The 14,928-nt window shown below is 40.0% G+C and overlaps 1 protein-coding gene across 6 annotated transcripts in view; it reads right to left on the bottom strand.

Annotated features, from left to right (window-relative positions):
• IBTK (inhibitor of Bruton tyrosine kinase) overlaps positions 1 to 14,928 on the bottom strand; it is an 81,322-nt gene that overhangs the window by 14,488 nt on the left and 51,906 nt on the right. For 5 of the 6 annotated variants that reach the window (XM_075597947.1, XM_075597945.1, XM_075597949.1 and 2 more), the window contains 6 exons: positions 14,304 to 14,421; positions 13,843 to 13,903; positions 12,042 to 12,169; positions 9,308 to 9,420; positions 6,278 to 6,426; positions 643 to 803 (listed from right to left, as the gene is read on the bottom strand). In XM_075597947.1, the coding sequence (XP_075454062.1) occupies positions 643 to 803; positions 6,278 to 6,426; positions 9,308 to 9,420; positions 12,042 to 12,169; positions 13,843 to 13,903; positions 14,304 to 14,421 (730 nt within the window). The remainder of the gene's footprint in view (positions 1 to 642; positions 804 to 6,277; positions 6,427 to 9,307; positions 9,421 to 12,041; positions 12,170 to 13,842; positions 13,904 to 14,303; positions 14,422 to 14,928) is intronic. The other variant, XM_075597950.1, reaches the window with a different exon arrangement.

Here is a 14,928-nt window from a genome sequence, read left to right as displayed (position 1 = left end):
TACTTTGTATGACTAATTTAAAGCCCACCCACAGCTCCTGTAGTCTTTCAGACCAAATATACCAACATACGCTGTGGCATGATGTAATACCCCAAAGAAAAGGCATATGTTCCATATGTATGGCAGAATGGTGACCATTCTGGTACAGTCAACGTTAGCTTGATAGACTTTAATGGTAAAGATTCCGAGGGATCAGTTAAACACAGAAATAGGATTCCGAGAACAGAGACATAACTCCTTTGGAGCACCCTGACTGCTGAAGTTTACCTGTGAGGAGAAAGATCCAAATAACAGTTTGTCTGACTTTCCATTAAAGATGAGAGGCCTTAGTGCTGGTTGACAGAAATGCAAAAAGCAACTATGGAAGTCTGACAGTTCAAAGAAGGTACCTTTCAAGATATAACTTTTTTAAGATACCACCGAAATTTTTTTTTAAACACTCTGGAGAATGTTTGATACCAGAGGCCCTCAGAAAGCCATTCCTACAGTTTGTACAAGATGAGAACTAGAGAAAGAAATAGACTTTCATCTTAAAGAACAAACACCTTATCGCTTCAAGACATTCCTATATACAGTATATATTCCATAATTACAAAATGTTTAAAGAAGAAGCCTCTGAAGACTTCTTATATTCACAAATACCTGAAAGACACAGTGACCCAATTAGGAGAGCTGGCAGAAGTAATTCTGGTACTTGGGATAGCTTCTGGAGAAGAAGCTTTAGGTTTTGGCATCTTACAGGAAGTTCCACTCACTACAGCTGGCGGAGTACTGGTACTTACAACAAGACCTTTATCTTTTGCCTAAGAAAGAAAACATAAGGGCGTCAAAATTATTACATTCCCTGTTGCTTAAAATATTTTATATCTACAGTATCTCAAGAAAAAGGTACTGTATAGATCAAGATTCTGTGCCTCCCAATCCTACAAGGAGTTAATGGCAGGGACATGTTTATGTTGTATAAACTAGGAAACAGAATTATTTTTTTAGAAACAAAACACCTACTTTATAAGAACTTAATTTTTTTTAAACTTGGTTTTGCAAACATGTTAAGCTCAAAAAAGGTTTCATTTCCTATATCCTCTCTCCACCCCCTTATGATTGGCCCTCTGATGGGTAGAAGGAAGGATAGTGGTGACATGAACCCCCTTCATTCACAGTCCCTTTGAAAATGGAGACTTATTTTACAAAGATACAGAAACTGCCAAATGTTTACTGTAAGTATACAGTAACTGCAATTGTTTAAAGCTGCAATCCAGCTAGAAAGGTTATTGAATTTGTTTTACATATTTGGAACTGGGGGGTTATGTACCCCAAGTTCCGTGAGATAATTAACGTTTTTGTGTGCCCGTTCTTCCCATGTAGAATTCAATATGGCTACTAGCATCGTTCAATAGGAGGACACAACCTATTGGTCTATAGGAAACGGACATTTTTGACATGTTTGAGGCCTTATAAGCCCCTCCTATGCCTGCCTCAGGTCAGTTGTACAATACGTCCAGCCAAGCTCAAATACATAGATATGATCACATAACAAGAAAAATAAGTTATCTACTACAGTATATATTTTGAGAAGTTGTCTGTTTGATATGCATTTTGTTTATGTTTTGATACAATTCACAAATGACATCACTGATCAGCAATAACATCAGGGTACTGCCTCTATGGAAGCCACTGTCTCTCAAGAGTGTAACGTATTGTTGTGCTGTAGGATACCTTACGCCTAATTTTTCTGCATAAATGCCTTATTCTACCTTTCTTTTCTGCTAGTAGAAACACACTTGCTGTTACAGTATTTAACTGCATCCCCAAAAATCTCAGCCTCTGTGACGTGGTAAGTCTGCACTTTTTGTAGTTGACCAACGATCCGTGAATGATTGAGCAAACATGCTAGTCTGCTTTTTCTGTGGATCTGGCTCCTACCAGGATATCGTCCAGATATGGAATAACAAATATGTTTTGCTGTCTGATGTGGGCCACAGTGACCGCCAACATCTTTGTGAATACCCGAGAGGCCGTTGAAAGGCCAAAAGGGAAGATTTGTGAACTGATCATGCCAATTCATGATTCTGAGGAATTTTTAATGTGTACTGGATGGTTATATGTAGATGAACATTCTTGAGGTCTACAGCTGCTAAAAAAATAAATAATTTCCTGGCATTATGATAGATCTGATGGATTTCAGCTTGAAGTGTGTCTTCTTGATTAATTTGTCCATCCTTCAGATCGAGTACTGGATGAGAGGAGTCCTCTTTCTTTGGTACCATGAAGCGGGTAGAATAGAACCCTTGACCCCATTTGACCTTGGATACTTCTATAATTAGCCAGTTAAAGTTTATCTGCACATATGGCAATTTAGTCTTTGGAGCCAGTTAGAGCTCTATATCGCAGAATGCATCCAGTCCACAAATAGGAGCCAGCGTGAGCTCACTTGCACACAGTGCATTCTATCAATTAACCACTATACCAGCTAGATTACCTTCCCCTGAGCCTGCTAATACATGGTGGCTCTGTGGGTGAGCACCTTAAGAGTCTGAATATTGTTCTGGAATTAAACAGCTGTTCAGGGTGGTATACACACCCACTAAGCTGTAGGTAAAGAGCCAGTTAGAGCTCTCTGCTATTTATGAAAATTCAATACAAGACCTATTTACTATAGAGATTGGAGTCAATTGAGCTCATTAGCACTACTAGCGCGCTCTAACACACCAACAATGGCTTTACATACCTGAGCTGGACAGCCGTATGTGGGCTCTGGTAACAAGTACATTGAAGTTATACCTGGTATCTACAGTAGAGCTATATCAATGATCTCCCAGTTAGGAGACACAATGTCCGCCCGTGGGGGTATCTTTTTACGTTACCGAAAACACTTAAGACTCTATAAGTAGTGTCAGTGTTAATTATTTTATGGTACAAGGTGTACAAATTATATTAAAAGTACATTTTTATTATAAATAACAATTTTGTTAACTATATTCATTATTAGTCTGCTACAGTGTTCAAGAAAGGTATCCGCTGAATCTCAGAAAGAGGGATTCCTGGACAAGGACTGACTTGCTCCATAACTTTGTCTTCCTCTAACGTTCTAGATGAGCTGCCTTCCTGTTTGATAGGTGGTCTTGGTCACTTGAATGATCTGTGAAAATACTGTCCCTGACCTATGGATGATGTAATAAAACGTGTCATATCTTGAGGTAGGAATGTTCCCTTCCCACCTGTGACTGGTGATTATGGTTTCCAGTTCTGGAACAAAAGGCGCTTTTCCAAGGCAGGGAATAGAAATCAACGTATTCTTTGAAGAGAAATCCACACCCCAGGGTTTGAGCCAGAGAGCTCTGCGTATGGCTACAGAGATTGTAGAAAATCTGACAAGTAATCTGTTTGTATCAAACCAAGTGTTACAGAGAAAATCCAGTGACTGACATGATAGTGCAGTCTTTAAGTCTTTTGCGTCATGATGTTCCTGCTTCAATTGCCTCTTGAATATTGGAGAACCAGATATAGCTCTCATAGTTCTTACCAGGCAAGCTAATGTAATCATGGGCTTGAAGGATGCTCCTATTGTAGAATACAAACTTTTTAGCAGACCATCTATCCTTTTGTTTATAGGATTTCTGAAAGATGCTGCATCCTCTAGGGCAGGGGAGCGCAAACTTTTCCTGCTGCGCCCCCCTGTCTGCCTGCTCCGGAGCTAACGCCCCCCCTTACCTGACAGCTGCGTCAAATGATGCTCTGGGGTCACGTGACCCGCAGTCATTTGACGCTTGTGACGTAGCGTTGCCATGGAGACGTGTCACAGCGTCTGAATCCCGGTACGTTTTATTGTTGCAGAGGCCTCTGCAACCTCCCGCGCCCCAGACAATTCTCCAGCCCCCCCTGGGGGGCGCACCCCACGGCTGTAGGGAGCATGGTTGTTCTCCTAGTCAGTCTGGATACTGCAGTGTCTCCTCTGGGTTGACTGTACCATTCATTCTTATTTTCCATCTTAAACGGATACACCTTATTAAAGTTATTCGTCGTACTGCTCTTCCAGTCTGGATATTTCCATTTGCGAAATATCAAATCCTTTAACGGTTCTGATTTTTTTCTTTGACCCATAGTAAATCCTATCAAGAGCATTTAGATATGTTTCCTCAGGTAGTCCAAGGGCCAATGCCATTTCCTTAATGGGTCATTCTGTTCCTGGGATGCTTGACTCGGGACTGCAAAGCTTCTTCTCTGGCTTCTTTTAAGGATTCTGACAAACCAATTGCTCCTCCTGTCACCCCAACTACCTCCTCCATGTACCCCACTGTCCCCTCTTCCCTCCTACCACATGTCACTCCTTCCCCCTGCGATACCCCCTCCCCATATGTCACCCCCTATTTCCCCCTTGGTCATGCGTCACCCCCTCTTTCCCCGCTCCCACGTTTGACCCCCTTTGCCCCGACTGTACTCTGTGTCAGGTTATATCCCGTGTCAGTGTGTAGTGCCGTCAGGTTATGTCTGGTCAGTGTGTAGTGCCGCTGGCTACATTCTCAGTCAGTGAAAAGTGCCATCAGGTTATACTTCGAACTATACATTTACACTAAGTGCATAACCTTGTCAGCTTATACACCCCCGGTCAATGTATAGCATGGAGTATAACCTGATGGCACTATTCACTAGTGTAGCAGTGGTGTTGGGGAGCGCAGATATCACCATACATAAAAAACATAAAACACAATAGTGCAGATAATCTTTCAGCAGGGGTTAATTACTGCCGACAATCTAGGAGATGGGAACTCACATTCAATTAGCAGAATAAAGGCATTTTCAGAAAATTATGTTTGGTGAGTTGAAGTATATCTCCGGTGAATACTGGGTAGATGGATCTCAGTGTGTGTTTGATGTCTGCTGGCCCGTCATTTGATGCAGCAATATTAGTAAAAGCAGAGACAAACCATAGTGCAATCTGTACCACAAACACGTTTATAAACAAGAAATATAAATTACAAACTAACGTAAGTCAAGTCTGTGTGGGCATGTAGAACTAAAGATGTATATAGGAATTCCGAGTTCCCGCTGGCATCTGCAGCCGTCCGTGATCCGGCGTCTCCCTGCCTATGCTACTTCTGGAGTCAACACGTCCGGTGGTCGGATGATGGAACGACGGGACGCCACGTGGATCAAGAAAGGCAGCTTGCGATTGATTCCCAGCAAACAGTGTTGACTGTACGCGTTTTGCCCCAAAATTGGCTTCGTCAGGAGTCATCTTTCGCCATGACTCCTAACGAAGCCAATTTTGGGGCGAAACGCATAGTCAACACCGTCTTCCGGGCATCCATCACAAGCTACCTGTCTTGATCCACATAGCGTCCTGTCGTTCCATCATCTGACCACCGGACGTCGACACCGGAAGTGTCGTAGGCAGGGAGACGCCAGATCACGGACTGCTGCGGATGGCAGCGGGAACTCGGGAGTTCTTACATACATCTTTAGTTTTACATGCCCACAAGGGACTTGACTTATGTAAGTTTGTAATTTATATTTCTTGTTTATAAACGTGTTTGTGGCACAGATCGCACTATGGTTTGTCTCTGCTTTTACTGCGATTACTGCATCAAATGACGGACCAGCAGACAAACACACACTGAGATCCACCTACCCAGTATTCACCAGGTAAAAACTTCAACCCACCAAACAGAGTTTTCTGAAAATGCCTTTATTCTGCTAATTGAATGTGAGTTCCCATCTCATAGATCGGTAGTAATTAACCCCTGCTGAAAGATTATCTGCACTATTGTGTTTTTATGTATGGTGATATCTGTGCTTCCCAACACCACTGCTACACTATTCCATTGAGGAGGACTCAGAACCATCCTTTACAGGGTTTTCATTTCACTTTATTCACTGAGCACTTATTTTGTGTTATCACTGAACATTTAAACTTGTGTTGTCACTATTATCATAGAGCACATATATAGGTTTATTTCCTAACATTGTATATCATTATTATTCTAGCACATTTGTACTCCAATTTAGGAGCGCCTTTTCACATTTTTCTTTTTTGGGCACTATTCACTGACAAGAGAATCTAGCCAGCTGCACTACACACTGACACAGAGCACAGCCGGATGGCACAACACACTGACACGGTCGGGCATTGCTCTGTATCAGTGTATACAGGTATTAATTTGATTTGATATTATTGTGGCCCCTTAACAATGACACTGGTAAATTCTGGCTCAGACTCCCAACTAGGTTGGCCAACCCTGCTGTAAGAGATCAGTGAGAATTCAGTATAGTGACAAACCTCATCTTTATCAGGAGTAAATTCTGCAATGAGGTCTGGAGATTGTAGATCTCTGGGGCTACCTGCTCCTGCAAAGCTTCCTTCAGAATCAGATGCAAGCAAGTCCTGAAGTGATTCTATAGAGTTGGTCTTTTCTGACTTTACTAAACCTGAATAATAATTAAAAGAAAGAAAAGAAAAAAAAAAGAAGAGGTAAATAGAAAGGAAAAGATTACACATTTGAACCTGTTTTATCAATCTGATGTAGAAAAAGACAACAATCCTGTTTAATGAGAACATGATTACAGAGCAGTAAAATACCTTCCCCACTGCTGCCCCCCTATCCACCACCCCATCGCAGTCCTTCTGATGATGATCTCTCAATCATTAAACGCTCTTATCCCCCCCACATCTCCTTCTGACCTCATTCCACACTACCTCCTCCCCTACACTTCCTCCTCCTTCAACCTCTCCCTATCCAGCGGACAATACCCAGACTCCTTCCAAACTGCGGAAGTCATCCCGCTTCTCAAAAAAACATCTCTCGACCCTGCCCTCCCCTTCAACGTTCACTCAATCTCACTCCTTCCAAACTCCTCGAGTGCATCATTCACAACTAAGATTTTCATTAATATTCATATTTATTATATTGTAATTAGGCTTGGTTGGGAACAGATGTCACACATGAATTATTCTGATTGGCAAAGAATGTTCTGTAGATCTTATTACATAGGAGAGATGAGTTATAGTTGGGTCTCTGCTTTGTCGGGTTATCTGTGGAGGCGCCAGCAAATGATAGATAGCTACTATTGAAAACTAAACAGAAAAGCTGATGCAATCAAATCTGATAATAACTAGGGTAGTTCCTTATACGTACATAAGGAGCAATTACATCAGTGTTAAGCAGGACACATGGTAATACCATATTCGGTCATTATGTTCGGAGTAGGAAAGACTGACTAATGGATATTCTCCTGATAAATACTGGCAGGTTTAGTTGGATAAGGCAGACAGGATAACACCAGGAGAGGAATCTGACAGGACATTTCAAGCAGAATAATCTAATTATTTGATGTCGCCATATATCTGCTATTTGTGAACGTAAATAAAATCTTCATAATAAACGTTTCTTGCTGCTGTGAAAATACAAAACAACCAATGCTCTAACTTCAACAAATCCCCTTCCCTCCTTCCCACTGTCCAGTCTGGCATCCATCTCTCACACTACTAAAATTGCCCTCCTCGCTATACACAACGTTCTCTCCCAAGCTTGACACTCAAAACTCTCCTCCAGCCTCATCAACCTCTCCAGCCTTTGACACCGACCATCACCTCACTCATCTCCACCCTCACCAACCTTGGCATCACTGACAACGTCCTCTCATCCCATCTCTCCCTCCGCTCCTACTCCGTCACGTTCAACAATTCATCCTCTCAACCCACCAGCCTCTAAGTGGGTGTGCCCCAAGGCTCCGTCCTTGGTCCTCTCCTCTTTTCCCTCTACACTGCCTCCCTATTTCACCTCATTTCCTCCCATGGATTCAATGTCCATTTGTTTGCAGGCGACATCCAAATCTACCTCTCCTTCTCGCTATTCTCACCCTCTCTGCCTGCCTTTCTGTCATTTCCTCCTTGATGTCCTCCCCACTTCCTACAAATTAACCCAGCTAAGACTGAAGTACTCTACTTTCCTGCTTCCTCCTACCTTTCATCCTTCCCATCTCCCTCTCTGCTCGCAACCTTGGAGTCACCTTTAACCCTTCCCTCCTCTTTGCCCAACACATCACCTCCATCACTGACACCTGTTGCAACCACCTATACAACATAGGAAAAATGTGTCCACTAATTTCTGTCCTCTGCCAAACTGCTCATCCGCTCCCCCATCTTCACCTGTCTCGACTACTGTAATTCCCTGCTCCTCTGTCTCCCCCTCTACTCCTCCAACAAATCGAAAATGCTACAGCCCGTAAACTTCTCAATCTCCCTGTTCCTTCTTCAATCTCCACGTTACTTCTTCAAATACTCACCCTGGTCTACACATTTCTCCATGGTCTTGCCGCCCCTTTCAGCACTCATCTCTCGCTACGCTTCTTCCCATCCTCTTAGCTCCCCGACTGCCACAACCCTTACTAATTCCCCCCACCCCAGTGCCTCCTCTCAATTCCAATCATTTGCCTTACTTGTCCCCCTCTACTGGAACAAGCTCCCCCACCACATCCAATCTGCCACCACCCTATCTTCAGAAGCTAACACAAAATTTATCACATTCAATGGTCCCATTAACCTCTAATCCCATCTCCTCCCTCACCCCATCCTCCCCAATGCCCATGATCTCCCCTACCTTCTCCCCTTCCTAATCTTTCCAAAACCCCAAGTCACCCACCTCACCGATCCAATTGCCTCTTGTCTCCAGTTAGACCCATCACTATGCCACCGACAAGACTAAATCCAGAGACCCCAACCCCTGCCCACCAACAAAGCAAGTTCTCAATGCACCTAGCCCATAGCCCGATCATAAAGTTCCCACCCCTGCTCACCACAAAGATATCTTAGCAATTACCCTATAATCTAATCTGTATGTAACTACAACTTTGTTTTACTAACTAATGTATAGCGCCCTGGATAAGGGTGCTATATAAATGATTTTATAAATAAGTAAGACACCTTCCAGCACAGCGTAAGAACCTTATGGTTCTTTCAGATAGGCGTGGGTTTCTTGCGTGTACTACCGTGACAACAGGAAAAACAGAAAATGGAAGCAAAGCATAACATGGCAGCTGCGCTATCTCATGGGACACCTTTCGGACACATGTATTCATGTTCAATTCCCACATGGTGTAGGGGTGTGTGTGTGTTTGTCAGTTAGCAATAAAGCATTGAATGTTTAAATCGGGAGTGACACTCAGACCGTGTTATAAGCGGATCCGCCTTGTGTATATATATATATATATAAATATATATATATATATATATATATATATATACAAACACATACATATCTTATGGTAAAATGTATAGGACAAATAGTAAGTACTGCTTTTCATAAGAGACCTGTTGCAGGGGGGCTCTGAATGATGTCAGAAAGGTTGTATCCTCCAGAGCTGTCTGATCGCTTTCTTGGCTTCTTTTTGGTCTTTGTTTTAGCTTTTTTTAAAGTTGCTTCCCTGTAAATACAGAACCATAACAGACATTTTGTAGATATGCTGCAATGTTGATTCAATTCAAGTAAGTTTCTTTATAAAGTATTGACAAGAACTCAATGAAAACTTGGGCCTAAATGACCCTTGCTTATGAGAAGGAAAGCAGATAAGTATTTAACTATATAATTTGTCATGTTGGATGTGGCATTGCGGCTTTTTGTATTTTGTTCTACACATTAGGTTACAAGACTAGTAGCACTCCTTTTGACACAAATATATATAATTTAGTGGGATTGGGTTCTGAGTTTACAGAGGCTGTGCGTGTTCCTAAATTAATGGACAGATGTTACAAGTATGGTCCTGCTAAAATGAATCAGATTTTGATCTCCAAAGACTCTTTGGAATGTGAAATCGGAAAACATGGTTATAAATATTTATCCTATTGACCATTTCTTTTATTTCTCTGCTGAAAATATCTAATGTGCATTTAAAAAGGTCTAAAATGTTATACATGTTGTCCTTTTTATAATAAAATAATACCATGCAAAGTCCACACTTAGAATCATATATTGAAGATGCAATAAAGTAAATATCACTTGGACACTAAATATAACGAATATAAATGTTAAGATACATTCATATTCATGTAAATCCAAATCTGCAATGCCAAGTGGGGAAATGTAATTTAAGAGTACCTACAATAATGCTTTTAACTGAATATTTCTCCAAAAACATAAATCTACTGGATAATTTCACAAATCAATCAACAGTCAAGATGAAATTGAAAAAGGTAAGGCACTTTGCACAGAGAACAGCTAATTAGGACAACATCATTGAGAGAACAGAGAAAGTCTCACATAGATTGATGCGAAAACGTACTACACACTAATCATGAATCTCTTAAATTAGAGTTGCACAAATACTGTAATTATAAGGACTTACAGTAATCAGAAAATTGTGATGCTTCTTGCTCTTTAGTTTCTAAACTTTGAACTTCCCGAACCCCTGCCTTAACGCATGCGAATGGACTGATAATTGTGACGCACTCCTCCATTTTCCAACAGTGCCCTCTTTTTAAAAATGTATTTCATAGCCAAAACTGAAGCAACAGGCACTGATTCCAATGCTTTAAACAATACTGCTACTAAGAAAAAAAACCTTCACAAACTCGTATGGCATCCGATAATAAGACATGCCATGAAATAAAACTAAGATTTCAATTGTTAAGATAATATAGCGCGAGAAGACTAGTTTCAACCTGAGTTAATAACTGGGTATTTACACCTCCCCCTACTACACAGTAGTGTTATAGAGTATGATCACACGCGCCTTACTTTTCATCTTCTAAAACGATTGTTCTCAACTTTTTTGAGCATGAGGTGGTTTCAATCTGGGGTACATCCCTGTTTATTAGACTTCACTCAAACATACACAATTTTTCTGACACATTCCACATTCACCCCCTTTCTCACACTTCATACTCACCCCTATTCTCAATGCTCCATTATTCAATTTGTTCCCCCTTTCTCATACAGCACTCTTCCCCTTTATCACACATTCCATATTCAACCCACTTCTCATACTCCATACGTACACTCAAACACCACTGCCCACACACCTAAAACATGGCAGCCACTCAGGGCGTGCGTCATGCTGTGTCTGGAGGCAGGGAGGTTATCTGCCTTCTCTCTCTCTCCTCTGGGCCAAGCTGAGTAGAGGCGGTTCACAGTCGATATGTCTCCAGACAGTGCAGGTCACGCTTGCTGAGCAGCCACCAGTTTTTTTTCCTTGAGCCCAACGGCATCCTTAGCAGATGGCCGCGACACACCAGGGCCGAGGTTGAGAAACACTGGTCTAAAACATTGAGGCTCATCAAGCATTTCTCAATGCTAGAAGAAGAAATGTCATGTCCCAAAGATAGGAGTTGGGAGTAAGGGGGAAATCTGCAGAGGTACTTAATAGAAAAAGTGCTGAATTCATGGAGTAGTCTCCCAACAGAGGTGGTAAAAGCCAACACATTGAAGTTAAGATAACCGTGAAATATACAGGAATTGATATATAAATATTGCACTAGTACAATTCTTAAAGCGGGCCCCATGCGAAGGAATCAATGGATTTCTTTCCTAGTGTGCATGCAAACATTACAATTACAAAAATAATGAAAGCACAACAAAAGCATTACCCAATTTTAAAGCAGCTTCCCCCGCCCCCACCTGTCCCAAGCACGGGAATAGTTGAAAGCCAACACTGATGTGTCAGCACAGAAACTAATATAACCATTCAAAATTCAACACTGCAATTTATAGAGGTCAACAAATGCCATCAAATGTCATACTCCAGAGAGCAAATAAATGCTTTGGGGTGTTTAATATAAGAATTTTCGTAAATGGTCATATATGGGCTTACAAATCGCCAAATCAAATCACCTGAGCTTTTGATGAAAAAGCAGAATTCCAATATTAAAATTCATAACTCTTCATAGCTGGAGGGGCCTGCCATAAAGGTCAGGTACTTATTTAATATTTTCAATGTATATGACATGGATGTTTGTGGTCCCTATAACACAAAGTAGTTCAATTATAGCTATATATGAATGAAAACCAATGAAAGACTGTGGGGTATATTACTAAAAAGAAACAACTTACTGAGTAGCTTGCTCGGACAATATATCATCCCTGACAGAGGTGAGGCTTTCTCCATCTTCTGAATCTAAAATACTGATGTCTGGACAATCTAGGTATGGTGTGATCATTCTAGTATCCATGGCTGTAATCTGTATTTTAGTTTAAAAAAAAAATGTTGTGGTGTTACCATACAGTATAGCAGATATTACTGTAATAAAGTTACACTTCTCATACAAGTAACATTTTCTACTTCTTGAGTGCTTGGTTCATAAATTAATATACCTTCAGTAGCTTCTCAAATGTAGACATGAAAGTTATAACGTGATCCATACCTTATACACATTTTATTTGTTTCATCTGAGGTGCAACAACTGAGAAAAGACTACTGCAGCCACCAGCAAAGATGCAACTCAGACCCACGGCATTCACATCATCTTAACAAGCTGTGGCAATATTACACATAACAATACACCCCAAACTTTTTCAGGTTGAGTTAAAGCTGTGAGTGGAGTACATCAGGGATCTGTACTGGGACCGTTGCGTTTTAACTTGTTTATTAATGACCTTGAGGTTGGCATCGAGAGCAAAGTCTCCATTTTTGCTGATGATTCTAAATTATGTACGGTAGTAAAAATCAGAGCAGAATGTAATTTCTCTCCAGGACGACTTGGAGAGACTGGAAACTTGGGCAGGTAAATGGCAGATGAGGGTTAATACAGATAAATGAAAGGTTAGGCATTTGAGAGACAATAATAAACAGGCGACTTACAAATTAAATGGGGAAAAATTAGGTGAATCTTTTATGGAGAAGGATTTAAGAGTGCTTGTAGACAGTAGGTTTAGCAATAGTGCCCAAAGTCATGCAGTAGCTGTAAAGGCAAACAAGATCTTTTCTTGCATTAAACGGGGAATGAAGGGAAGCATAATTATGCCCATCTATATATAAAGCATTAGTAAGACCACACCTTGAATATGGAGTACAATTTTGGGCACCACACCATAAAAAAGACATTATGGAACTAGAAAAAAAGTGAAGAGAAGAGCCACCACATTAATAAAGTGGAAGAAAAATCTGATTTCTGAGGAGTCTCTAGCTAAATTAGATTTGTTTCCATTAGAAAAGAGGCGTCTAAGAGGGGATATGATAACTATATACAAATATATTCAGGGGCGATACAAGGAACTTTCAAAAGAACTATTCATCCCAAGGGTAGTACAAATTACATAGGGTCATGCCCTAAGGTTGAAGGAAAGGAGACTTCACCAGCAACAAAGGAAAGGGTTCTTTACAGTATGTACAGTTAAAATGTGGAATTCATTACCCATGGAGACTGTGATGGCAGATACAATGGAGATCTTTAATAAAAGAATAGACATCTTTTTTTGCTTGTGAGTGCATCCCTTTTTCTGCCAATAAATATTGCACTATGGATGCTGCATTTATCTTTTGATAGGCTTTTAAATTTTAGTTATCATGGTTAGTATAATTACCAATGGAGACTGTGATGGTAGATACAATAGATATATTTTTTAAAAGGTTGGACATCTTTTTAGAAGAGAGTGGTATACAGGTATATACCAAATAAGTAAACATGGGAAGGATGTTGAGACTGGGAGTAATCTGATTGCCATTATTAGGAGTCAGGAATGAATTTATTTTCTTCCTTATGAGACATCATTGGGGTTTTTTGTTTGCCTTCCTCTGGACACAAATACTGTAAATACAAATATAGTTTAAGTATGTCGTCTAAATTTAGCATAGGTTGAACTTGGACATATGTTTTTTTTTCAACCTCATCTACTATATAACTATGTCACTTACCATTTGTCTATACGCGTTTGACATATCCTTCAAAACATCATCACTTAATACATCCAAAGACCTACAAGTTAACACAAAATTGCATTAAAGGGTGTACCAAACAATGCAGGAGACTGTTATACACCTGTTATTGGCAGGCAAAATAGGAAAATTATACTCCCTACACTATTTTCTCATAAGTACTAAGCAAAACCACCAAGAGAATTTTTCAGATACATTCCATACTTTATACCATAATTTATATTGAAGTTTACATCATTTACACTGGATTTGTAATTCTTATATTACAATGTGTATTCATTAGTGATAACCAGGCAGAAGCTACCAATGTATCTTGTACTATTTGTCACACAAAGAATTCACGGCCACATTTAGTAAGCAGTGCTATTCCATAAATACCTTATGGTTCATGCACTTCAATTAGCTGTAAGGTAATTCCTAGATATAATGCTCCTCCCTACCTCGCTTCCAGTAGAGCCGCCATGTTCTGTCCTATAAACTGGAAGCAAGACAGTTTCAGCTGCTCAGCATTGTACAAAGAAGCAAACTCCAGGAGCTCGGCTGCATTCCTTAGAGTAACTATGAATTACAAATGAAACAATGAGCAAACAGCAGATGAAAATATATTTCTTTGTATTTACACCATTGTGCCAATCCCTGCAGCACATATTCAGAAATGCCGCACTTTGTAATTTCCACATCACGGCTTAGATTTTCCTCCCACCAATTCCTTCAGAATTTGTCTTAAATCAGGCATTTAGGAACTATATAAAGTCAAACTGTAAAAAGATGGTGCTAAGGTGACAAATGCTTGGGAAAAGGGTGTTCTTGTACATAAACAAACATTTAAAAGAAAAGGTGCGAAGAAAAAGAATATTCTGATACCACACTTCTCTAAGGTACACATTGCATTTAAGAATAAATCTTAATAAATCATAGCAAAAAAAAAAAAAAAAAAAAAAAAAAAAAATATATATATATATATATATATATATATATATATATATATATATATATATATATATATATATATATATATATATATATATATATATATATATATATATATATATATATATATATATA

Source organism: Ascaphus truei, chromosome 4, assembly GCF_040206685.1.
Source record: "Ascaphus truei isolate aAscTru1 chromosome 4, aAscTru1.hap1, whole genome shotgun sequence".
NCBI classification, from domain to species: Eukaryota; Metazoa; Chordata; class Amphibia; order Anura; family Ascaphidae; genus Ascaphus; species Ascaphus truei.
Note: the sequence above shows the minus strand (reverse complement) of the source record. Positions and strands in the feature narration are given on the sequence as shown.